Source organism: Asterias rubens, chromosome 1 (genome assembly GCF_902459465.1).
Source record: "Asterias rubens chromosome 1, eAstRub1.3, whole genome shotgun sequence".
NCBI lineage: Eukaryota > Metazoa > Echinodermata > Asteroidea > Forcipulatida > Asteriidae > Asterias > Asterias rubens.
Genome location: NC_047062.1, coordinates 4370952 through 4395474, shown reverse-complemented (window position 1 = coordinate 4395474; position 24523 = coordinate 4370952). Strand labels below are relative to the sequence as shown.

Sequence of the window (24523 nt, the reverse complement as noted above, 5' to 3'; positions counted from 1 at the left end):
TGTTTTGTTTACTACATGCATTTCAAAAACTTTGCCACCCCTCCGATTAACAAGTCTTGTTCCTGTACTGCAATAGTTCGGAAGCAAGTATTATGTGTAATCGTTTCTGGTCGACCTAATTTTACATAGCTCAGCGTGGTGTCATGTACAAATAGTCTGCATTTTAATTTTGACCGACCGGACGACCCTGGAGATTTTTTACTTAAAATGGTGCAGAAAATAATTGGTTCTTTAGTACATTTTTTGTGGAATACTTGGAAGGATTGAAAAATCATCTAAAAGTGCAAGTTCAGTGGGTATGTACGATTTGACTTTGTGTGTATGTTTGAACAATTTTAATCTCGTTAACAGATGAAAAAAAGCCAGAAGAAACGTCTGAAATCGTGATTTGGTTGGGATCAACAACAGCCATGACTGACACTGACAGTGACAGCAATGAGCAAACATGGCAAGGGGCATGAAAGGCCCTTATTATAATTATATTTATATTCAATAGTTTTGCAGGGTAACTTGAGGATAACTTGATTTGCAATCGTTAAATCACATTAAGGTTAGTTTACTATTAAACATTAACAACATAATTGCGTGACCGTCTGAGCATGGAGGTAGAAATCTACCTGTATGGTGGTCTGATTTCTGCTGAGAAAGAAAAGTCTGGGACAGTTTTTGTTTCTGTTAATTCTCAAAAAGTAGACACTGTAATAATATACCTAATTCCAAGACGTAAAAAAGCTTTACGAATCATTCTTTTGTATTTACAATAATAATTATCAATATTGAAGATTTGGCTGTAAATCAGCTGTATAGGCTTACAAACATTGACAAAACCCAATGTATGGTAAACCCTAATAATTATTATCTAGTTTAAAATAACATTATTTTAATGCTATCCAGTTTATTTTTTACTTCTTTTCTACAGATCTCCTACAATGCAGTTAATGGACAAATCTAATAAACCATGACAGATTCACCATTCACTAAAAAGAGGAGTGTCTTTGTGAAGACGTACTCCAAAGTCCGACCGCTCCAGACCTTCAGACCACATTTCCCACCATCCAAAAACACTGGAAATTCATTACCAGGTATTCAGTCAAGTACAGCTAAATACATCAACTTGTATACTAAAATTTGTATTTTGTTTTTTTTTGTTTTCCTTGAAGAAGAGAAGCACACAACTTTGATGAGAATGTGATAACCTTTTGAATACTAAAATGTATTATTTATTGAAATTAAAACTAAAACAATGTTCTTGGAGAACTTAATATTATCTTAATGTACCGGTAAACTAATAATTTGCAGCATTCTTTAAAGACACTGGACACTTTTGGTAATTGTCAAAGACACAACTTCTCACTTGGTGTAACTCAACATATGCATAAAATAACAAAATTTGAGCTCAATTGGTCATCGAAGTTGCGAGATAACAATGAAAGAAAAAACATCCTTGTCACACGAAGTTGTGTGCTTTCAGATGCTTGATTTCGATACCTCAAATTCTAAACATGAGGTCTCGAAATCAAATTTGTGGAAAATTACTTCTTTCTCGAAAACTATGTCACTTCAGAGGGCGCCGTTTCTCCATTGCTTTATACTATCAACCTCTCCCCATTACTCTTTACCAAGTAAGGTTTTATGCTAATAATTACTTTGAGTAATTACCAGTAGTGTCCACTCTCTTTAACAGATTGAAATTGTTTTTTGACATCTCACATCTTATCCATGAACCTCAAATGAATTTGAACACTGAGTTATATCCAATGTTAAAATGTCACATTATTATAAGTAAACAATGAAGGTTCCATTTATTTCAAAATCTGTCTAAACCCCCCTGTCTATGAAGTTTAACCATGAGATACTCCTCTTTTCAAAGGTTAACATTTCAGGGTTTGTTGGTGTTTTGTTTGTTCTCCAATCGGGTTCATTTAGAATGCAGTTGTTCACTGTTGTGATACAATTGTCTTATTTTTATTTCTCTTTAAGCTTCACCATTCCGTTGTGTTTTACCGCCAAGTATTGCACCAACCGTGGCTCCTGCTAACTCACCGTCTTCAGATTCTTCCTGTTCAGATCATTTGGACATTGAGATAATCCCTTCAAGCGAAGCGGATAAATGTGCGACCGAGGAAGAAGATGAGAAATCGTTTGTTACTCTTACTCCTGGAGCCAAGAAATCTAAGTAGGTTTGGGGTTTCACTCATAACATTTTCTGGAATTGAATTAAAGAATGAACTAACTAAGTCTGTGAGTGCCAACAATATACTGGAGAGGATAACTCAGGTCTGTTTGCTTCATTTTTAAAAGGGCAAGGGCACCAAGGCATATTGTCCTTGGTAAAGGGCACCCTATGAGGAAATTGTAAATTTTTACTGGAGCATTGCAAGGGCAATGACCAGGGGCATGGAGGCAATCACCTTTGTTGCTATCTGATGTGCTATTTTCAAAATTGTTATGACGTTTTTGTCTTTGTACCCTTTTGTGCCTTTGTTATTTTTATTGTCTGGATCGCCTTTAGATAGTGATTATTTTCGCTTTTTGGTTATCCGCAGGCTTGTTCTCTGTGTAGTCATGTTTGTATTGCCTATTCTGTGTATGTCCTGCTTGCCTGGAAATAAATAAATAAAATAAATTGACTCCAACTAGTTCCCATGGGTAAGGATCAGGCATGCAAGTTTATTCTTTTGAAGACTCTTAAGTTACTTTCAACAGCTTAAATGCCAGGGAACAACCACCTACTAAAGGTACATTAGACAGGCCGGAGACTTGGTTCTTTTAAGGGCCAGGCAGTTTTTACTTTGAAAATTGAATCCTTTGAGGGAAATTTAAATTTCTACTGGAGCTTCTCCATAAAGTGTCTGATCTCAATTTCACAAAGTGCTAACATTCACCGTTGGATGAATTGTCTGTACTACCATAGTGCTTTGTATTCTGCCATCACACTTTGCTTAGCAGTTAACTCTTTGTTAAATCAAAACCATGCCTGTCTAGGCTAAGATCTGGGCAATACTTGCTAGGGACTTAGCGCTATTACAGACCTGAAATATGTTTTTACTTGCATTTTTTTATCTCCAAAATATCCGGCATGTCATGTTGGTTTGTGGTGTGCACTCTTGCATGCCATGTATAGTGCTTGTTAACTAAATATGCTGTCATATTTATATAAAAACTTAATTTAACTTAAAAAAAAAATTGAGTATGTAATGGCTGGATTCAAGAAAGATTAAAACAACTTTTACATTTCATGAGTTTTAACACTTGGTATTTTCATTTATGTTTGACAAACTACAGGAAGATTGACACCAAGAAGAAGTCTTCTACCCCGTTGCAGAACATCAGTAACTTCATCAATGAAAGGCATTCTAATAAGGTTGTACCTAAGCGGACAGGAGCTCCCTTCATGTGGCTGAGTAAGTGGTACAAAATAATTGGCTCTTTCTTCAACATAAAGTCTGTAGGATGGGAATAACTTTCCTTGATGGGCGTCAACATTTCAACTGCATCCAAAATAGCCTTTGTGGGTTTGATTGTAAATTATTGTAGCAAGCAGCAGAGTGTTGGTTCGAATCATGATCATGGAACTTGTGCCCTTTAATTAGCAAGGCACGTAACCATTGCTTCATATAAAGTTGGGAAGGTAGAGCATTCTGCTCTACCAGCCAGGCTCCTAGTGGATGATACTCATGACTACATCATTATGGACTGTGAAGGGGGTAACCCTGTTTCAGCCCCAGGAGTGGGTGGCAATGTGTCCCTGGTGACAATTGATCTGGGTCGATAGCCCAAATCAGTTAAGAGTAACCCTCACCTTGAAGTGGCCTTGTGAGTACGCCAAATATCTCATTTAAAAAAAAAAAAAAAAATATTGTTTTCTAATATTGCTATGGTTTGATTATAACCACCATAATTATTTATTACAGACACCAAGAGCAAACAACGTGCCCAGCTAGACTCAATACAAGAGTCGGATCTGGAATCCTCTTCAGGTGATGATTCTGAATGTGTGACTGATACCAGAGGCAAACAGAAAGCGGCTGATTCCAAAAAGTATGTAGACTAGCTTGTATGGTAGATACTGATGTCAAGCTCCTAACCTACACTAGACTGAGGCATGCATAATAGAAAGTAATGCGCTCATGGTTATTGTTGTTTTTTCACTGCTTTGCTTTAATATTGCATGAAAGGCACTGGACGCTATTTGGTAATTACTCAAAATGATTTTGAGCATAAACAACTTACTTGGTAACAAGCAACAGAGAGTTGTTGATAGTATAAAACATTGTGAGAAACGACTCCCTCTGAGGTAATTATAGTTTTGGGGAAACTGAGGTAATTTTGCACTCAAACAATAAAATACTTCAGGCCTGAAGCCTTTTGTTATGCATCTGTAAGCACACAAATTTGTGCAACAAGGATACTTTTTTTTCATTATTCTCTTGCAGTGATCAATTGAGTCAATATTTTCTCAGATTTGTTATTTTGTGCATATGCTGGGATACACCAGTTGAGAACACTGGTCTTTGACGATTATCAAAGGTGTCCAGTGCCTTTAGGAAACAGCATCTTAGTTCATCTTTACATTTATTCATCTATACAGGAAGACTGCTGCTCAAGACCCAAAGGATGTTGAGATGGAGGATTGTCAAGAAAGAAGAGGCGGAGTGAAGAAAAACCGTCAGCACAATCAGGTTCCAAAAACACTAATCCTTTCAAAGTTGATTTGTTTGGACTTTCCTCATTTGTATACTCGGTACTTTCCCAAGCTCTGTGAAAAAATATATCACAGGGATATATACTCGGGTGGGATTCGAACCCACAAGCTTTGCAATTCTAGAGCAGTGTCTTACAACTGGACAGTAAAAAATACTGAGTATACAGTGCTAGCACACATCGGTGTATATGGGTAAAACCAAAATTAACATTCTTTATCCCAGCTGCAATTCTCCATCTATATCATACATTTGTTTTCTTTGATATTACTGTATGGTAATTTACTTTATGCATTGAGGTTTTTTTTCTGTTTAGTTTCTACAGCCAAGAGGAGGCAAGCTGCACGTACCATTCTTTGTACGAGGCAGAGGAGTTTTCTCAAGTCCACATTGTAGAGGAGGCAAAGAGCAAAGTTCCTCCCAGCTCAGTGGATCTACTGCATATTATACTGATAGCTGCAGTACTGCTGCATACACTGGGGAAAATGGTGAGGAACTTATCGTAGAAAGATGTGTCCCTAATTTGCTGATTCTCTATTTGTCTATTAAAACAAGTATTCCATTTAGCTAGACAATACTAAATATTACAAAAAAGAAAAAAAAAAAAAAAACTCACCAGGCCTGATGTTTTGTTCTAGAAAGCACAAGGGCACTAAGGCGTGCTCTTTGTTGTACTTCTATGAGGAAACTGTAAATTATCATTAGAATTAGGTTTAATGGGCAGCAAGGCAATGGCCAAGGACTCAGTGAAGCATCAAATAAATCAAAATTTCAGCTCTGGTAATTTTTTCAAATTGTGCTTTCAAATTTACTATTTTAATGTTCTGATTTTGTACAATTTGATCAATCAGAGGTAACATCTGATGACTCTACCCTGATGATGTTTGATGACACGGGAAGTAGATACTCCACGACAGAAGACACCCTGATGGAGGAAGACTACTCCGACATTGAAATACTCAGAGATGTTCCAGGTTTGTGCCCAAGTGTTTTGATGTCACTCTGTTTTCTGGATTAACTTGTTTTGCCCACTTGAAGGGGGGGGGTATCATTTAAAGGGAAGGTGCATATTTTGGTAATTGCTCTTAAATTAATGGCAGCTTTCGATAGTATACAGCATTTTGAGAATCATTTCTACTTAATTCCAGGCCTGCTTTACACTAGAAACAATGCTCAATTGAATCCAGCAGGCAGTTAAAAACCAGGGCAGGGGTTTGATAAAGCATCGGAAATTTGAGTATATTTAAAAATGTATAATGTTCAATTAAACTGGACAATTAAACAGAGGCCATGGTTTCCAGCCAATAAATTTCGACAACAACAACCTTGTTTTGTTTCTTCATATCTGGAATGGATTTGATTCTTTTATACAGACCCAGCAGTGAGGGTCATGAAGTCTCTTACTCCCAAGGTAGCCCAGTTGTTCTTACCCAATGCATCCATGGCTACACAAAGAAAGAATGCAGTCAATACAACCAAAGGTACTGCATGAACTATATGGGGAGAGAGAGTAGTGGTGTGAAAGAATGAGGAGTAAATTTCCATCTATCAGACATATTATTCTTAGCCTGATTTCTGATTTTTTTACCATTGGAAAAATGAGAAAAACCGTGATTAAATATTATTTTTTGGTTTTGTACCCAGACACCGATCTGTTTTAAGCACTGTATACTCGGTACTTTCCTGAGTCCTGTGAGAAAAATATCACAGGCATATTAATCGGTTGGGATTCGAACCCACGACCCTTACCGACTAGACTATCGAGATTGCCTGGTAGCCAGAGGCAGTTCGAATCCTAAGTTAGGCAATGGGTACCGCAACGATATAAAAGATGTTAAATTTGCACTCGGGATAAAGAATACTAATTGTTGTGTTTTTTGTGATTAAATACCTGAAAAGTCTATTTATTAGAATAATGTTTCCTACTTTTTTTCCCAGAACCAAATTTCATGCCTGATCTATGTTCAATTACAAATTTTTTTGAAGGTATTATAGGACAATTAAGCAGTGCTAAGGTCTGCATGACCTTATAACTGTTTTCATAACTGTTTTCATACTTGTTATTACAGCTATGCCTAGAAAAGTGTCTTCAGCATGGCTCAACAAAAAGCCTGTCACAGGTCGGAAGAACTCCACCCTGGCAGAAGATGTGTCTGCATTGAACATCCAGGAGTACGACCCCATCCAGGAAATATCAGCAATCAAAGGTATGGAATAGATAAGAAAACTCTCAGAAGGAGTTCGGTTATGTGATGCTTGAAGATTTGCATGGTGTGGATAATTGGATGTAACTATTACTAGTAAATTTGTAGGTACAATCATGTGTAAATCTCTTTTGGGAACATACTTCAGCTCTTCCAAATTAGACTCAAAACACATTTATTTGTGTAATCATGCCATACATTACTTTGCTTGTATATTTTTTTGTATCTCCTGTACAGATGCATTTTTTACTTGTATCTTTATTAATAAGTTAGCTTTTTTTTAAGTGCTCTGATCTTTGTTGGGCGAAATGAAAAATGCCTGTATACATGTTATAGTGTTGGTTCAGCCATAGGTGGGTATCTTAAAAAATCTGGTAATAACAGTAGAACTACTTGACTCAAGTTTAATAAGCAAAAGTCAGCATGGTGGTTGCTATTAACTTTTAGAACATATGAAAATTGCTGTTAAAAATGTAATTAAATGGTTTCCTAGGGTTTTCTGAGAAACAAGGGGATTGCTGTAGCTTTATGTTTCATAAAAATGTTCCCTTGCAATATAAAGAAGGCACAAAGAATGTACAAAGATAGAGGAAAGTAATTATATTAATTGGTTTTTACCCATACACCGATGTTTAAGCACTGTATACTCAGTACTTTCCCGAGTCCTGTGAAAAAATATCACACGCATGTTACTCGGGTGGGATTCGAACCCACGACCCTTGCAATTCTAGAGCAGTGTCTTACCAACTAGACTACCATGCTTGCCCAGTAGCTACAGGCAGTTCGAATCCTATGTTTTGGCAGCGGGTACCGCAACGATAATAAGAGATGTTAAATTTGCATCGGGGAAAGTAATTATGTGCTAGGAAAAAGAAAACTGAAATTTCAAGCACCTTGAACAGTCTTTTTATTTGTTAGGTCTTGGGGCTGTTTTCCATGCAGTTGTTAACATTTTCATTACATTAATTTGTGTTTTGTATCATTTCATCGTCTCTAGAAGATAACTCCAGGGCTAAGTTTGCAACCAGCAAGATAACATCAACACCAACAAGCAAAGGCAGGAACACATTGATTCACAACAGGTTCATGCTGGACACGTCATCTATTGAGGGTAGGATTACATCAATCTAACTCTTCTTCTTGCAACATCTAACACACATCGGTGTATTGGTAAAACCAAAATTAATATTCTTTAATCCCCGATGCAAATTTAACATCTCTTTTATCGTTGCGGTACCCCCTGCCAAAACATAGGATTCGAACTGCCTCTAGCTATCGGGCAACCTTGGAAGTCTAGTTGGTAAGACACTGCTCTAGAATTGCAAGGGTTTGTGGGTTTGAATCCCACCCGAGTAACATGCCTCGGGTAAGTACTGAGTATACAGTGCTAACACACATCGGTGTATGGGTAAAACCAAAGGTAATATTAATATTCTTCTTGCATTATTTAGGAAAAGAGCAAATGTCAATCATACTTTTTTCTTTTCCTTTTTCAGTCAAGAATTTACACAAGATTACAAATAGCCATTTCAACGGATTAACAAACAAACAAATTGTAAATAAATGTCAGTTAGAGCAAAGAAAATATAAATTATTTGTTAAATATCTCTAAGGCTTTTCCACTATACGATTATGGATGTCAAGGTTATATACTTTTTATATTGGGAATGAGTATAGTGTAAGATTTGCTGTACCACCCCTGTCACCCTGAGGGGACAAATCTCTTTTGAATGGTGTATAGGCCCTGTAAATGCCACCAGTTATTTTCAATTCACACTATCCAGAAGTCTACCATGCATTTGGTGTAACTGGAAATCTTGCACTTAATCATGGGGCAAATGGTCTGAAAGGCACTGGACACCTTTGATAATTGTCAAAGATCTGTATTCTTACTTGGTATATCCCAACATATGCATAAAATAACAAACCTGTGAAAATTTGGACTCAATTATTGATCGAACTTGCAAGATAATAATGAGAGAAAAGGCCTCAGGCTTGAAGTCTTTCAATATTTGAGCGAGAAATTACCTCTTTCTCAAAAACTACGCTAATTCAGAGGGCGTCGTTTCTCACAATTTATACTATCCACAGCTCTGATCCATTGCTCGTTACCAAGTAAGTTTTTATGCTAACAATTATTTTGAGTAATTACCAATAGTGTCCAGTGCTTTTAATCACTCTCTGTAAATCTCTGCTAGGTGATGCATGTGCACTTCCAACCATTGAAGCTATGCCGACATTGAGTTCATCCTTATTCAGTGAGTCCTATATGGCATCATCAAGTAATCAGAGACCAGGCACTAAGAAAACCTTGGGCCCAGCCGAACAGTCTGAACAGAAGCTTGCCTCTGCTCCAAGATCAGTCAAACTCTCGTCGACTTTTAGAAGTAGTTAGTATTTATTTCGTTTTGTTCATTCCATATAGTTTATATGTTTATTTTTGATAGTAGTTTTTTGTATTTCATATACCGTATTCGGTGGATTTGTTTATATTAATGTTTGATGTAGTTTTTTATGCAACCAAGCTAATTGAGTCTTTTGTCAGAACAAGCCAAAACAAGCCAACAGGGGTTAAATTTTCACAAATATTTTTGTGTAAATTTAAATGCACAATTTTATTTTATTTTATATTGGCAACTACCCCCTTCCTGATGAATAAAATCAAAAAAGGGTTACAATTAGCATTGAAATAAAATGTGCTAATTTGTTTTCAATTAACAACTTTAAACCACCTTTTCTCAGTTTTATGCTCTCCTACTTCTTGGTGTTTCTACTTTAACCTTATTTTAAAGTGTGGTATCAACAGGGGATTTTAACAGTATTAAAGCAAAGATTATGCTCTTTAAAAATGTACACAAACACATTTTAAATCACCTTTTGCTTGACTGTATTAAAATTTTGACTTGTACAGTGAGCACACCACTCGGCATTCAGGGGAAGAAAGCTCAAACACTGGAGAGGTCCTCCCCCAAGATGTCTCCAAGAATCTCGTTCAGGCAATACCCCAAGTCGGCATCGAGCAGCCTCAGAAACAACACTGCAATGGTCTCAACTGTGAGTTCATCAATGTTTAAATTAAGATAAAAGCTTTCCTAATAAACCACAAATGTACCCAGTCAGTTTCCCTTGTGGTTTGTTGGTTGATACAGGCATGCAACTCTTCTGCGTTTCCGCGGAATTCCGCATTTTAAAAACAAAGTGATCGGCGCTAAAAAAAAGTTTCAAAAAGTATGCATGCCTAGTATATGCCTGGCAACAACAATGTACAACTACAATAATGTAAGCCTAGTATATGCTAACAATGCACCTTGGAGCATAATAAACCTCAACATTTTCTAGGGTACCATTTTGAGTCTCATGTCCCGTGGCATTTCGACTGCCTCGCTCCGTACTTGGGTTGTGCCTTCGAAAATGTTCCAAAGGAAAAAATGCCTGTTGAGATTTGAAAGTTGCATCCCCTTATGGTGATCCCTCTGCTGCCGCTTCCTGGGTTGTATCTTAAACTCGGGTGTGATCCCTGGCTACATGGCAGTTTTGAGTTGATTTGCCTTTGACTGACTTCCCCTACCTAGCAAAAATATTGACAACATAGGGAGAGTGCATTGGTGGGGCTCAACACGGAGGTCGCATGTTCAAATACTGTTCTAGTAAATTTGTTTTGGTTCATCTGGAAATTGAATTTTGAAACAGAAAACATTTACTATAGTTTAATAAAAAAAAATTGTGTTTTTGGTGGGTTTTTCTTATTTTGTTTTGTCTTCTTTTTTAGGAAAGCGTGTCTAGGAACAGCAGCAGCAGCAAGCAAGTGAAGTTCCTCTTGTCCAGTAAAGCCCGAGAAAATTTCAGCGAGCCTGCCTCAATTGTACCTTGTGCGGTGATACATATACCAGAATTGTGCCCATCTCCTAGCATCCTTAAGAAGGTAAGAAATTGTCTCTTTGATAACAACATTTCTGAAAAAAAGTAAAATGGAAGGTGGAAAGTAACATCAAGTCATCACAACTAATTTGGGAGTTCGGTGGTTTTTTTGTTTTTTGTGTGTGTTTGTTTCTCTGTGTAAATTGTTCATAGATGATGCTGTTTCAACTAATTTCCCTTAAACATTGGTGCTTTTTCCATTGCAATACCTGAAATGAAAGCTTGTATTTTTCTCTAATCTATACAAAATCTAGGCCCAATCTAAAGTTTAAATCTAAATCTTATGGTCAAATTGGCCAACAATTCAGACGTAGAAATCTTAAAATGGGTAGATGTAACAACTATTTGTAGGAAAGAATACAAATAATGAAACTATTTGTTTGAATCTTGTCAAATTTACTTTAGACACATTCCTTTGAAACGTCAAAGCATCATGACACTTTAAGATCATCAATAAGCAAAGAGAGCAGAGGAGGTACAAGGTTGACCAGCACACCTCAGAGACCATCAAGAAAAACTAAGGGAGCTCATATGCTAGCATTATCCGTGAGTAGCCTTCATGTGACTTGGTAACTGAGTGCTTTTTAAAGGTAGGGTATTAGAGAGGTTTTTGTCAAAGAAATGCTGATTTATAGGCCAAATTTTCAAGAGAGATACAATAAATGTCACATGTGAAAGTTTCAGCTGAATACAGCAAAAAAACTCATGGTATTTTAGTGGGTACCAACCGCATCTCTGGCTGCAGCATTTCATGAATGGACACCAACCTAGACTAAAATGTTTTTGGTTGAAAATTTATTCAACCACAATACTTCAAAGGAACTCCTTTCTCAAAAGAGTTAATATTATCAACAGCTGCAGTGCTTCCCAACAAGTAAGTTTGTATGGTGATTAATATTTGGAGTATTTACCAATTATGTGACCCTACCTTTTAGTGCTTTGTCTGAGCTGTCATTGTTTTGCGTGATCTAAAAGTGTAAAGGGAATGTAACAGAATAGGATTGAAAAAAAGTTAGTGGGCTAACATTTTGACCCTAGCTTTCCAGCAAGACTGCTAGGGTGGAAACTCAGACTGCCCATTAACTAATTTTAGCGTTTATACCATCGGTCCTTTTGGATGATATAAAGCAACATTTGCAACGGCTAATTCTATTTTCTCAGAAAAGGATTGAAGTAAAAGTGAGCAAATGGATCTGGTCAAAACATAAGATGTATTTATTGTTTGACTTTTTCTTCCTTGGCAGTTTGATGTGTCGGCTGTAGATCTCCCATCATGCAGTGATGATGACTTGGTTTATATCAATGCGCCAAAGCAACTACAAGTCAAGGCTACGTCTAGTGTGACCCACCAGAAGGAGGCACCATCCACACCGGCAGTGTGGCACAGCACACAAGCAACACCGGCAGTGGGGCACAACACACCAGCAACACCGGCAGTGGGGCACAACACGCCAGCAGTCGGGCACAACACACAGGCCACACCAGCAGTGGGGCAAAACACACTGGCAGTGGGACACAGCACACTGACAGTGAGACACAGCACACAAGCCACACCGACAGTGGGACACAGCACACAAGCCACACCGGCAATGGGGCACAGCACACAAGAACTCATGGATTTTGATGTAACTGAATTTTAAATTTCACTCATCACTGATGCTGATTTGATTAAAAATTCCTTTTTTGATTTGATACGAAAGTATCAAAACGAGTCAACAAAGTATTTTAAAGGGTGCATTGTTATGGAAGTTAGTCTGATTTTAATTTTAATTGTTAGGCATCGGTAGCCTTGATGTTTAAACATTGGATGTATTCTGTTCATGAAATTCATAAAACTGCTACTGGTTTAAAGCAAACCTCTCCATTATTCTCTCTAGCCCGAACCCATTCAAATTTCCACTTCATTGTCCAACGAGACCCTGAAGCCAACCACCAGCACCCCTGAGGAGGTGCAGCAAGGTACCCAGCACCCAGTCACCCAGCACCCAGTCACCCAACACCCCGGCCATGCAACCCCTAGGGGGCAGCTCAAGAGAAGCAGCCCAAGCAGTGGGTATCCTGGAAAGCCAAACAAGAAGAGAATTCTGGACAAATGGAAGCTGGAAGTCGCTAATCAGCTGACGCCAATGGTAAGGTAGTGTGGGAAAGTTCTTGACATTGTGTCGTAAAAGAAGTAGAGTTACTGGAAAAGATGTTCAGTAATTCCTTTTCTACTGTTATCTATTTGGTGGTTTCAATTCAGAGAACTTATTTGACGAGAACTTAATCTCTGTAGTTGTTATCTTTTGTAATGTTTGAGGCAGCAGGAACACAAATCTAAATTGTGAATCATTAGTGTTAATAAGAAAAGAGGCTTAAAGTACACGTTTTCTTTTCCCCAACAGGTTTAAGCAAAGAGATGTTTTTTTCTCTGAGTGAGCTCGCCGCTAAGCACAATCTAGATTTCCGTTCCCATTTCTGGAATGGATTAGTGACCCACAAAATCAAGAATGTGATGGACTTAATAAACCGTGGATTCCTGTCCCACTACCAGGACAAGATTCTCCAACCACCTACCCCAACTTTTGTGTACCCTATTCACTAGACCAAATCAACTGGAACCTTCTTGAGTGTTAGATTTGACTTTGCTTACATGTAGATTGTCCCCTTTAATTTATCTGATAAAGTCGTTGTTTCTTCCAAAGGCTCATTTTTGTAATAAGTTAGTTTCTAGTGTTTACACTACCATTTCATGCCCAGTTTAATTTAAACAGTATTTTTGACACTTGGAAGCTAAACTACTACAGTAATGTACATCTGTAAAGGCTGGTTTATAGTCGGTCGCGTGATGGTCGGGTGATGAAAATCTTGACGCGTGATAAAAAAAACCACAGATTTTAGGCCTCAGCGATGACTATAAACTGTGTCGCGTGTCAAAATTTTAATCGTGCGACCATCGGGCGACCAACTATAAACCGGCCTTAAGGTTGATACAGCATGCCGCATTACACTGAGCATACTCTATTTACCAGGGTACTCTTTTGTTTTCCAGGTGTCCCCTCCAGTAACCTGCAACCGAGCCACGCAGAAAAACCTTCCCATCCAGAAGAAGAAACTTGAGTTTGCAGACAAAGCAGTCGGCCTACCAGAATGCATCATCTCAAGACTCGGACCATCACCCCTAAAACCAGCCAAGTTCTGGCAGTATGTCAGCAATGATGTTGAAGACTATGAGAAGATAAAGAATATGCCGCAAGGTCATTGCCCTTAAATTTCACAAACTCCAAACTTCAAAAGCGCAAAATAGAGAAAGATTCACAAATTTGACACAAGTGTTAACAACACTGGACACGTTTGGTAATTGTCAAGGACCAGTATTCTCACTTGGTGTATCCCAACAAATGCATAAAATATCACACTTTTGTGTGCAAAGGCTTCAGGCCTGAATCTTTTATTATTTGTGTGAGGAATTACCTCTTTATCAAAAACTATGTTACTTCAAAGGGATTTGTTTCTCATAATGTTTTATACTATCAACAGCTCTCTATTGCTCATTCATGTTAGATTTTATGCTAACAATTGTTTTACCAATAGTGTCCAGTGCCTTTTAAAGTAACTAAGAATGGAAAATATACATATTAGGCTATCTGTAAATAATAGTTATCACATTTTGCTCTGAGTTTGAAAAAAAATTGCTGTTATTGGTTCATTGTGAAGAGTAATGGTTTTTGTTCTCCTTCTTTCCCCCACAGATATTATGGAGACAATCCCAGATGCAGTGTTTTCATAATGTGATATATGCAGAGTGTGTGATGACTGATGTCTTTCCAGTCACTACTGTCTAACACTACTGTCTGGTTTAAGCCGGCCTCAGGTCGACCTGCGATTTTCTTGCGCCCGCAACAAACTGTCGGCAACGCGCAGACAACGTATGCCCAGGCCACAACAACTGAGAAATCTTGCGCCTAAGATTGGTTACCGTTCGTCGGGATCACGTCCTACATGTTAAAACTGTTCTACTCTTGCCACTGTTCATTTGTTTCGAGCGGCGGCTGTTTCAGATTGTCTATATATCATCGCAGTTACGCTCGGGTCGTAAATATACGCCGACTGAAAAGTTCCAAAGGGTCTTAGCTCAGGTGCATTGTGATCCTGAAAAGTGAGTCACTGACTGTTTCTTGTTGCACAAGGTCGACCTGAGGCCGGCTTTACATTTCGATCCAGCTGTGATCACAGAATGCCAAATTTAAACATCATGGGTTGTAGAACAGTGTCCTTCCCTGCTCAGGTTTTTTAAAGAGAATGAAATTGTTTTGTTTACAGATTTGTCCAAGTTGGATGGTTATTTATTTCAAAGTTTGCATTTATGGCAGCTTGTAAAGTTGCATCAAAATGAATTAAATCAAACATTGTATGTTATTGTACATGGAACGTATTTATTGATTACAAATGTTCAAAGCTTAATATAAAAAGTTTTTTATTAATTCTATTCAAGATTTTTGCAAGAGTTGTGTAAATATCACTGTTATAGTTTTTCAATGACTGGTACTATGTTTTGATTCGGTAACTGAAAAAAAGAATGAATTTTCAGTATTGGTGCCTGTGGTATCCAGTTGATATAAATCAGTTTAAAGCCATTGGACACTTTCGGTAAACCGTATTGTCCAAGGCCCACACTTCCTGTATCACAACTTCTATACAAAACCACAAACCTGTGAAAATTTAGGCTCAATCGATTATCGGAGTCGGGAGAAAATAACGGGAAAACCCACCCTTGTTTCCGCACGTTTCACGTGTCATGACATGTGTTTAAAACAAATACGTAATTCTCGATATTGAGAATTGATATTGTTCTAATGTTTTCTCAAAAAGTAAAGCATTTCATGGAACAATATTTCAAGAGAAGTCTTTCACCATTACCTTCTGTAAACCCTGTAACTTATTTGTAAATCTGTGATATTTTTTTTTATTTATTTTTTTTCTGTACCAAAAGACGTGTCCAATGGCTTTAAAAAGATCAAATCTTACTTTCTGAAATGTGTTTATCTTCTCTAAAAAAACTTGATTTGGTTCCAAGCAACAAGGTTTTTTGTGGCGTTGGCCCTGTGCTTGAAAACCAAACACCATTTTTTTGCAATTTTGTGATTGCCGAAGATAGAGTTAACAAATGCAATAAAATAGCTGTATACTGAGGCAAAATGTAGTTTATTGTAATTTGACAAAACGATAAAAGTCTTGTCTGAAACGGTCGTGATTTTTGGTATGAACTATAAAATGGAATGTATACTTTTGATTTCTAAAGTAAGAATTGAACAAAATAACTAAATAACTGTATGCAAAAAAAAGACTTTTGATGTTTATTTATCAGTATTTAATATGATATTTAAATATTATACTAATCTTAGATGTATATGAGTGCATTGTGGCCGAAAAAATTCACAAGGGATTTTTTCATTTTGAAATTGAAAACCCAGATTTCACCGAGTGTTATTATTCTGTGACAATGCAAACACAAAATACATTCATAGATCCTTGTCATTTGATTTTTTTTCACAATAAACACAAAAAAGACATGAAAACTTATCCACCCCACACTCTGAAAATCCTTCTGAACAATGTGAAGAACTCCATGTGGTCACTGACCTTGTCTGTCATGACACAACCTTGCCTTGTTTGGACGAATCGGCTAGGAATGATCAGGCTTGTATGCTTCGTTTTTGAAAGTACAAAGGCACCAAGGCATTTTCTACTTGGTAAATGTCTACATGATTACTTCAAGGGCACTAAGGCAATGAACAGGGGGCATGTTGGCAAATGCCTTTTTTCCCTCCATGAAGTATCGGGCCTGAATGATTATTTTGGAATCGGACTCTGATATTAAATTTTGGAGTGTCGCTGTAACTGTACAATGCAAAAAGGATGACACATAACATGTGTTCCACCAATCAAATGACAAGGATCTAAGTGTGTGTGGTTTATATACAATGTAACGAACAAATGTTGCCATGATAAGTAATAAACTAAGCAAAGAATTTTGTTGAAATCAAAGTATGGCATTGAGAGATAGTAGAACTTCTTTTGTTGTAAATAAATTTACTGTCAACTGCTATTTTAAGTTTGCAAATAGGAAAACCAATTAACCAAGGACAAATTGGAATTGTTCAGGAGCTCAAAAGGTCTTCCTTTCAGGTGACGGGGATACTGAAATGTTAATTAAAGTTTGGAAGCATCATAAAAGTTCAGAAATTAACAATCCCATGATAATACTCATAAAATTATTTTTAAAACTGCTGATGTGAACTTTAATTTCAAAGAATATTAAAGGAACACGTTGCCTTGGATCGGTCGAGTTGGTCTTTGAAAAGGTTTTGTAACCATTTGTTATAAAATGCATACAATTAGAAATATTGTAAAAAAGTAGATTACAATGATCCACACAAGTATCACTCGAAATTGCGTAATTTTCCTTTTACCTCGTCGACTAAAACGGTCGGCCATTTATGGGAGTCAAATTTTTGACTCCCATAAATAGCCGACCAGGTTAGTTTGAAAAGTAAAAGGAAAACCACGCAATTTCGAGGCAAATTTGTGTGGATCATTGTATTCTACTTTTTAACCATCTTTCTAACCATATGCATTTCATAACAAACGTTTACAAACTCTTTTCAAAGACCAACTCGACCGTTCCAAGGCAACGTGTTCCTTTCAAAGCATTTAGCAATTATTAGCTGTCAGAACGGGTATTGTTTTCATCAAAACTCTATTCACTTAAATAATAACACATGACTTTTCTTGGCGACAACTGTACTTCTTGGCATTAACAGATTTAAGAGAAAAATGATACGTCATATTGAAGCTTATTTCTTGTCTTAGTCTCTAAAAATAACTTACACCAATCATGACCTCATCAGGTATCAAGATACAACAAATCAAAGACTGTTTAAAAAGTTTAAAATGTCATAACTTCTGAACTTAAATAGAACAAGTTCTGCTCTTTCTAACATATTGAAGGTTGTTACTTCCATCATTACAAATATGAACTTCATGTTTAACGAAATCTCAATCAAGTTTAGACACAAAAACTGGCTCATCAATGGGGAGAAGTAAACAGTATTTAGAAAAAAATGGTATCTAGCAATAACTTCACTCCGGCAGACTCGTAGAGTAACAATTTAAAACAAATTTAAATACATAAAAAGTTTATGTTTTAAAATTTACAAATAAAGAACTTTAAAATGTTCCCCCCTCCCCATTTCTAAAACTATCATTAAAAAGGAAAGAAAAAATACAGAATTGGAAAAAAAAGAATTCCAGCAAAATTATAACCAAAGTGGTACAATGGACCATTAGCCCATGATCTCCGCGAAAATCACACACATACTTTGACAAGTACAACATTTTATCAGATGGGGAAAAAATACAATGTTAACCATTGAGAATTTAGAGAATGCAATTTTCAACAAGTTTTGCGGTTTTCATAAATTGACTGACAGGTGCACATACATAAATGCTCCACTCCCATTTTGTTGACAAAGCAGTTGGCGTGTACTTGCACATTTTAGCCGTGAACAAAAAACATGTATTCCTATGTATTCTTTCTGAGCTCAAGATGGTGTTTTCATCTAATAATCCAGTACTTCCAATGCTATTGAGATTACTCGTACTCTTGGCAATGCCAGCTGGCACAGTTCAAACTACACTGGAATAGGCCTCAGCGACTAGTTGGCTTTACTCAACTAGTCAGGACAAACTTTTAACTCCCAAGATGCATTGCGTCATATTGTGTGGCGAAGGCGCAATATAGCAAAATTCAAGCTGAAAAATGAGGGATTGTGTCACTGACGTCTGATTGCATTTCAGAAGTTAACTATGTTGTCGTGATTAGTCTAGAGCAGCACAATTGGTAGTCGGGAAGTCTTAAAATGGTAGTCACGACTCGACTTAGCAGTCAATAGTCACGACTCAGACATTAGTCACACGAGTCGCCCAGGCTAACATTGGGATGTGGTTAAGTTTGATAAATTTCTGGGCTATAACTGTAATTGCTAGCTCGAAGTAAAATCAATGTTGGCAGTCAAGGCATCAAGGTTTTCTCCCTTGAAAATAGATATACTTTTACCTTCCAGCTTCAGTAGGAATTAGGGTGAAGAAGTTGTAATGTTCTACTTTCCTTTTGACTTCTTCCCTTTGCTTGGCTTTGCCAACAGGCTTGGGTCAATCATTTCCTGTTTGACGCCCTTCACTAGGAACAATCTCTCTGCCCTCTGCTGTAAGGTACCACCACACTTCATTCCTAGAGCCATGAGAGCTGACTTCAGGCTGTCTAACCCGACTGATTCTAACTCCGCTACTGACGAGAAGTTCTCCAAGTCCAATGGTCCATTCTCCTGCAAAGAATTATCATAAATTTTGAGATAAAAATTTATGAGCCAGGATCAGAGAATTAAAACAATGCACCCAAAGTTCATGTTAGATAAAATAAAGAGCTGTATGTTAGATAAAATAAAGAGCTGTAAAAGATGTCAAATGTAAAACTAAAAAAACAAATCAATCGGAATAAGTACCAAGACAAAACATATTAACAACTAAGGATGAGAGGCTTTTCTGTGTATCACTATCACAAAGAAAATCTTTCCTTCTACAAAATGCTTCTCGAAAACTTAGAGCTCGTAGCATGAAAATTTCTATATGTACTGTGAAACAATCCCATACCTGTAATGTGAATGAGACATACTTGAACAGCTAAAACCATATTGAACAAAATAATGCTCAAAATTATTGACTTTGTCCATTACCCATGGATTGGCTAACCAGAATAATTTCAGGCAGTCTGATTGCTGAAATAGAAGTCAGGCCTGGAAGTACACGGAGGTTGCCCCTGGTCTTGGCATTGGTGCCCCTTCAAAAGTTTCCCATTGACTTTAAGATTTTCCAGTGCAAGTGCCCTTTGCAAAATGAAAATGGCCTTGCCCTCTCTCTAGGATGAATTTCCGGGCATGAGAAGCATTGACAATACTGCAATAATCTGCACTTACATTATCTGTTGACTTGTTACTACCGTCACCTCCACTTCCACTGCTATCTTCCCCTGGCACGGGAAGAGCAGCCAATAAAGGATGCTTAGCTTCTGTTGAACTACTTCCTTTGCAATCCTCTGATGCCTGTACATCAATCCTACTAGTACTAGGCTGAGGGTCGGGCAGTGCCTCTTGGTCCGAGGTACTTGATGGGCTGTCTCTCTCATCACGACTGCTCGTTGATACGTTGCTTGGGTCTGAAGAAGCCTCCATTGCTCTCTCCTCGTCATCGCTTTCTTCGCTCTCGCTTCCTTCTATTCCCATCCTGAAAAACAAATCAATACACACACAAAAGTAAGCGATTAGGGAAGTTTGTCCACCGAGGCAAGATAAAGAGATGCCTGAAAATTTCTTTCTGATGTCTCCATTCTGCATTGGATTGTTGTATAAAGTCCAGTTTGAACGAAAGGTTCAGCAAATGCTCACCAGGCTGGAAGAGATGAATGTGAAATTTGACAAAGTATAACTTAGTCACTATCTTCAGTCTTCTGAAAAAAACTAGACCAGGCTAATTTGTTTTTCTTCTTAGATTAAGAGACTAAAGGCCTGGTCACACAGGCCCCGATAACAAGAACGAAAACGAGAAAGATAAAAATGCACGCCCTCGATAGGTTGAATGAGCGTGGGCGTATTCTGCTGGGAGCAATTCAACCAATCGCGAGCGTGCATTTTTATTGTTCTCGTTTTCGTTCTCGTTATCGGGGCCTGTGTGACCAGGCCTTAAATCTACTACCCAAACCTGAATTAAGGTCGTGTCTGAAGAAATGGTTTAGTACAAACTTTTTAAAAGTGTAATGAGAATATTGTTTCTTGCATATGGTGCCTTTTATAATGCAATCTTTTTTTTAACTGATCATAGTTGTCTTATAATTATAATTACATTTCTTGTTTGTGTTCAATCTTAGAGCAATGGGTACACTTTTGGATGTAAACCGAACCCATATTAACCCAGTGCCATGCACAGCATCATCATTGTTAGTGTTTACTGTTGGCACATTACTATCAACCCACACACTAACCATAGGGTAGTAGACCTCTTGCTGCCTCTAGTGGAGGTTTGTGCTTTCCTCTTGGTAGCCCTTGTTCCTGATGTTGAGGCACCGGTGTCGACAGAGGCGGAAGCTTGGATGCCTGAGTGATAAATTACAACAGTAAAGGAAAATATCAACCAAGGCCACAACTTGTTGATTAAGGCCGAAGCTTGGAACCCCCCCACCCCCCAATCTGACATCAAGGCATCAATTCACCTACAGACATCTCACCAATGCCAATACTTGTTCTGGTGAATGCTTGGAACATGGATTTCTTTGTTACAGATCTTGGGAAGAGGAAAGTCTTAAATGTCAAAAGTGAAAGGCTTTATGGAGCGATTACCTCTTTTGCTCTTACCTTGTGATATGGCATCATCCAGATTGTCCACCACCTCTTTCTTCTGCTGATCATACTTAGGGTCAACGAAGATGTGTCTGGGTTGATGTCTCAGTCTCTCCAACTTCTCTTCTCGTTTCTGCTTTCTCTCCTCTTCCATCTCAGCTTTCTTGCCAATCCAGTCGCTCAACCTTTTAACAATTCAGATGCATGGCTGGATTACAATAATAACATCCAGACATTGTCGTTGAATTCAAATAAAGGCTAAAATAACACATCTTGATTTAGATCACAGTCGTCTCAAAAAAAAAAATTCAAGGCATTGTGCCACTCTCAGAATGAATAGATATTTTTGATGTGTTCGTTGAAGGTGAGGTGCTTGCGATAATGACTCCAAGGTCACAGACATTCAATGTTCAATATTGAAAGCATCCCTATTTTATTTGAAATATGGACTATTGAAAAAGCTGGCAGACTAGTGAAATGACAAACTAACAGGACTGCTGGCTAGAGACTAAAAACTTTAAGGGCAAACCCTGTACACAACTCACTTCTTTTCATTGTTCACGTCCCTCATTCTCCGCCCACTGAGATCTCGACATGCGTCGTGGTTGGTCGTCTTATCAATCTGTGCTCCAATCATCCGCAACATGGATCCAAACCCTGAAACATCAAATCAAACTATTTAGCTCTTAACACATAATTCCACAGAGCCCTCAACCAGCGCCCTCACCGAGATCAAATGAAGACCTATCATTGGTTCAGAGTTGTGCGTGGCGCGTACGCACTTCCACATTTCCATTGTTTGACCTCAGCGATGGCAGCCAATGCAAGGGGTCTATTGGTGTTCATCTGTCCAGCGGCTGTCCAAAGATCCAAACTTGTTTTTTCTTTCAGGTTTATAAATGGTAGGCCTACAGTACAGCAGGTCTGATACTTCACAGAGCCAGTGGAGGCAATTGCCTCCCTGCCCCTGGTCATTGCTCTGATGCCCTGTGATTTATTTCGGTACAAATTAATATTTACCTCTTAGAAGATGCCCTCTAAAAACATTGCCTCACCTTTACAAGAATGACCTGGTACAAACCACCCATTCTTAGCAAAGCAGTATTTTTATTTGCTTTTAAAACAGAGCATGAAATTGGGCCGAAAGGTTGATTAATAATTTACCATGGTCTATTGTGCCTCGTGGGGTAGTTCCCGGCCACAATGTTTGGTGCAAGGATAAAGCCCTGGGTTAAATATGAGGAATATGCAGCCTCACCAGAATTACTGAGTGTCATAGATCTTACCTCCTTTGCCACCATTGAGACATAGCAGTGCTTGATAGTTTGCTCCTGGTACAATGATGTCGTCATTGCAAACTCTTTGCCCTTGATGATAAAGATGCAAGAACGGAGAAGGGATTCCCTACAAAATGGAAAACCAAACAAATATTTTTTAAATTCATTGTAAGTGCAATCTTCAACAAGAAGTTTTTTACCCAAGTCTTCAAGAGAAGGTCCGATCAACAGGGAAACAACCTTGCAATTGCAATAAATAACATTACCAAAATAAAAACAATTGGGGGCCTACAAAAAGTTTAGAATAACTTTTAAAAAACAAAGTTAAAGGGAAGGTACACTTTGGTCATTACTCAAAATAAATATGAACTGACTTGGTAACGAGCATTGCACAGCTGTTAATAGTATAAAACTTAGTGGGAAACGACTCCCTCTAAAGAAAGAGGTAATTTCTCACTAAAATTTATAAGACTTCTAGCCAGAAGTCTTTTATTTCTATCTGAAAGCTCACAAATTCGTCCAACAAAGGTGTTTTTTCTTTCATCATTTTCTTACATCTTTGATGACCATTTGAGCCCCAATTTTCACAGGCTTGTTATTAAATGCTTATGTTGGGATACACCAAGTGAGAACACTGGTCTTTGACAATTACCAAACGTGTTCAATGCCTTTGATAAAGAGTAACAAAAGACTAGCGACTTGAGAAGAGGTAAGACTAAAGCCGTGTTCGTAAATTGGACTTTTGGGTCTGGTTACTTATGAGCCCGGCATACGCAGTAAGCTTTTAACCTGAATTTCCGGAGAAGCGCAGATGGCACACGATAAAAGTCAGTAGTTCAAACATCAGCAGACCTTTTATATAGTCACATGACAGTATTGTTAAGTTACCAGAATGGTGTGTTCGCATTGGACTTCTTGTCCCTGTAAAGTAAATATTCATTGTTTAGTTACCGTGGCTCAAATTGGCCTGTTTTAAAGTTAACAGCGCCGTGGCGGTAACTTACCACCCCGCTATGTTACCGGCTGTTCGCACTTTGACTTTTACAGCTTAATCATTAATAATACCAGTAAGTTTAAAACAATTTGTGGCGATAAGTTAATGAATATTCAATGCAAACACGGCTTAGGCCTTCTAATCTAAGGGATAACTTTCCGTATGGCGCCACCACTTTTTCACTCATTTTTACACAAAAAGGGATATCTTATTGAGGTAAATTAGATACTATATTATTTCATATCGATTGAAAAAGTGGTGGGGAAAAGTTTCCGTATGGCGCCACCACTTTTTCATTCGATATGAAATAATATAGTATTTAATTTACCTCAATGAGATATCCCTTTCTGTAAATATGAGTGAAAAAGTGGTGGCGCCATACGGAAAGTTATCCAGTGGTGGCGCCATACGGAAACTTTTCCCTTCTAAGTTCTAGTCTTAAGATTAAGCCATGTTCGCATTGACTATTCATTATTACTATTAAATTATACTCAAAATAGTTATCTTAAAATGACATTCACATTATAAACAATTCTTTCAGTTTCAGTTTCACTTTTTATATTTAATATTACTTATAAACTTTAGGTAGGCTATATAAACTTAAAGAACCACATTACTAAACATTACAATTAAAAAAGTTACTTTGCGCAAAACTGGGCTTGAAATCAATTGCGCAAAAAACACCGAAGAAATGCACCTTCATGTGTACAATCTACATGCTCTGCGCAATGCTGTCTAACTAATGCGTCATACGTTTTTACAATTACATTGATACCTCTAATTCGCATATTTTTCTCTTCAGATTTTCTCCACTGTTACAGCAAACATCTGGATCAAGACACAGCGTGTTACCTCTAAATGTTCTCACAAACACAGACATGGTTTCTGATTTGCCTCTTTTACAGTAAATATGAAGTAATTGGAGACTTTAAAAAAACGCAAAATGATGAACTCTGTTTTTCCCAAAACGTTTGACTTTTTTTTATTGAAGTTGTAC

At 37.6% G+C, this 24523-nt stretch overlaps 3 protein-coding genes across 3 annotated transcripts; 2 read left to right on the top strand and 1 right to left on the bottom strand.

Moving 5' to 3' along the window:
* The first annotated feature begins 196 nt into the window (after window positions 1–196).
* On the top strand, window positions 197–12352 carry LOC117294149. The gene is made up of 17 exons (XM_033776601.1): window positions 197–296; window positions 920–1082; window positions 1981–2176; window positions 3286–3404; window positions 3915–4041; window positions 4592–4682; window positions 5020–5191; window positions 5555–5677; window positions 6077–6184; window positions 6773–6910; window positions 7905–8018; window positions 9106–9297; window positions 9819–9961; window positions 10677–10829; window positions 11231–11371; window positions 12070–12282; window positions 12335–12352. Exons 2-17 carry the CDS (start codon window positions 959–961, stop codon window positions 12350–12352), a joined length of 2172 nt encoding a protein of 723 aa, XP_033632492.1. The 5' UTR covers window positions 197–296; window positions 920–958.
* Window positions 12353–12379: 27 nt separating this feature from the next.
* Window positions 12380–15215, top strand: LOC117295755. The gene is made up of 4 exons (XM_033778494.1): window positions 12380–12450; window positions 12703–12954; window positions 13857–14061; window positions 14557–15215. The coding sequence occupies exons 1-4, from the start codon at window positions 12415–12417 to the stop codon at window positions 14592–14594; spliced, it is 531 nt and encodes a 176-aa protein (XP_033634385.1). The 5' UTR covers window positions 12380–12414; the 3' UTR covers window positions 14595–15215.
* A 2439-nt stretch (window positions 15216–17654) lies between these two features.
* Window positions 17655–24501, bottom strand: LOC117291140 (replication stress response regulator SDE2-like). The gene is made up of 7 exons (XM_033772685.1): window positions 24302–24501; window positions 22542–22659; window positions 21801–21912; window positions 21271–21440; window positions 20901–21012; window positions 19840–20146; window positions 17655–19191 (listed from the first exon to the last, which is right to left on the bottom strand). Exons 1-7 carry the CDS (start codon window positions 24404–24406, stop codon window positions 18967–18969), a joined length of 1149 nt encoding a protein of 382 aa, XP_033628576.1. The 5' UTR covers window positions 24407–24501; the 3' UTR covers window positions 17655–18966.
* Window positions 24502–24523: the final 22 nt, after the last annotated feature.

Bases quoted from the DNA above. Each gene is read 5' to 3' on its own strand.
- LOC117294149 (XM_033776601.1), top strand. From the start codon at position 959: ATGACAGATTCACCATTCACTAAAAAGAGGAGTGTCTTTGTGAAGACG. The intron at 2,177-3,285 runs GTAGGTTTGGGG...GACAAACTACAG, and splicing joins CCTGGAGCCAAGAAATCTAA to GAAGATTGACACCAAGAAGA. The intron at 8,019-9,105 runs GTAGGATTACAT...AATCTCTGCTAG, and splicing joins GGACACGTCATCTATTGAGG to GTGATGCATGTGCACTTCCA.
- LOC117295755 (XM_033778494.1), top strand. From the start codon at position 12,415: ATGGGGCACAGCACACAAGAACTCATGGATTTTGAT. The intron at 12,451-12,702 runs GTAACTGAATTT...TATTCTCTCTAG, and splicing joins AAGAACTCATGGATTTTGAT to CCCGAACCCATTCAAATTTC. The intron at 12,955-13,856 runs GTAAGGTAGTGT...TTTGTTTTCCAG, and splicing joins CTAATCAGCTGACGCCAATG to GTGTCCCCTCCAGTAACCTG.
- LOC117291140 (XM_033772685.1), bottom strand. From the start codon at position 24,406: ATGTCTGTGTTTGTGAGAACATTTAGAGGTAACACGCTGTGTCTTGAT. The intron at 21,441-21,800 runs GTGAGTTGTGTA...AATTGTTAAAAG, and splicing joins GACGTGAACAATGAAAAGAA to GTTGAGCGACTGGATTGGCA. The intron at 20,147-20,900 runs GTTAGTGTGTGG...TTTGTTTTTCAG, and splicing joins AAGAGGTCTACTACCCTATG to GATGGGAATAGAAGGAAGCG.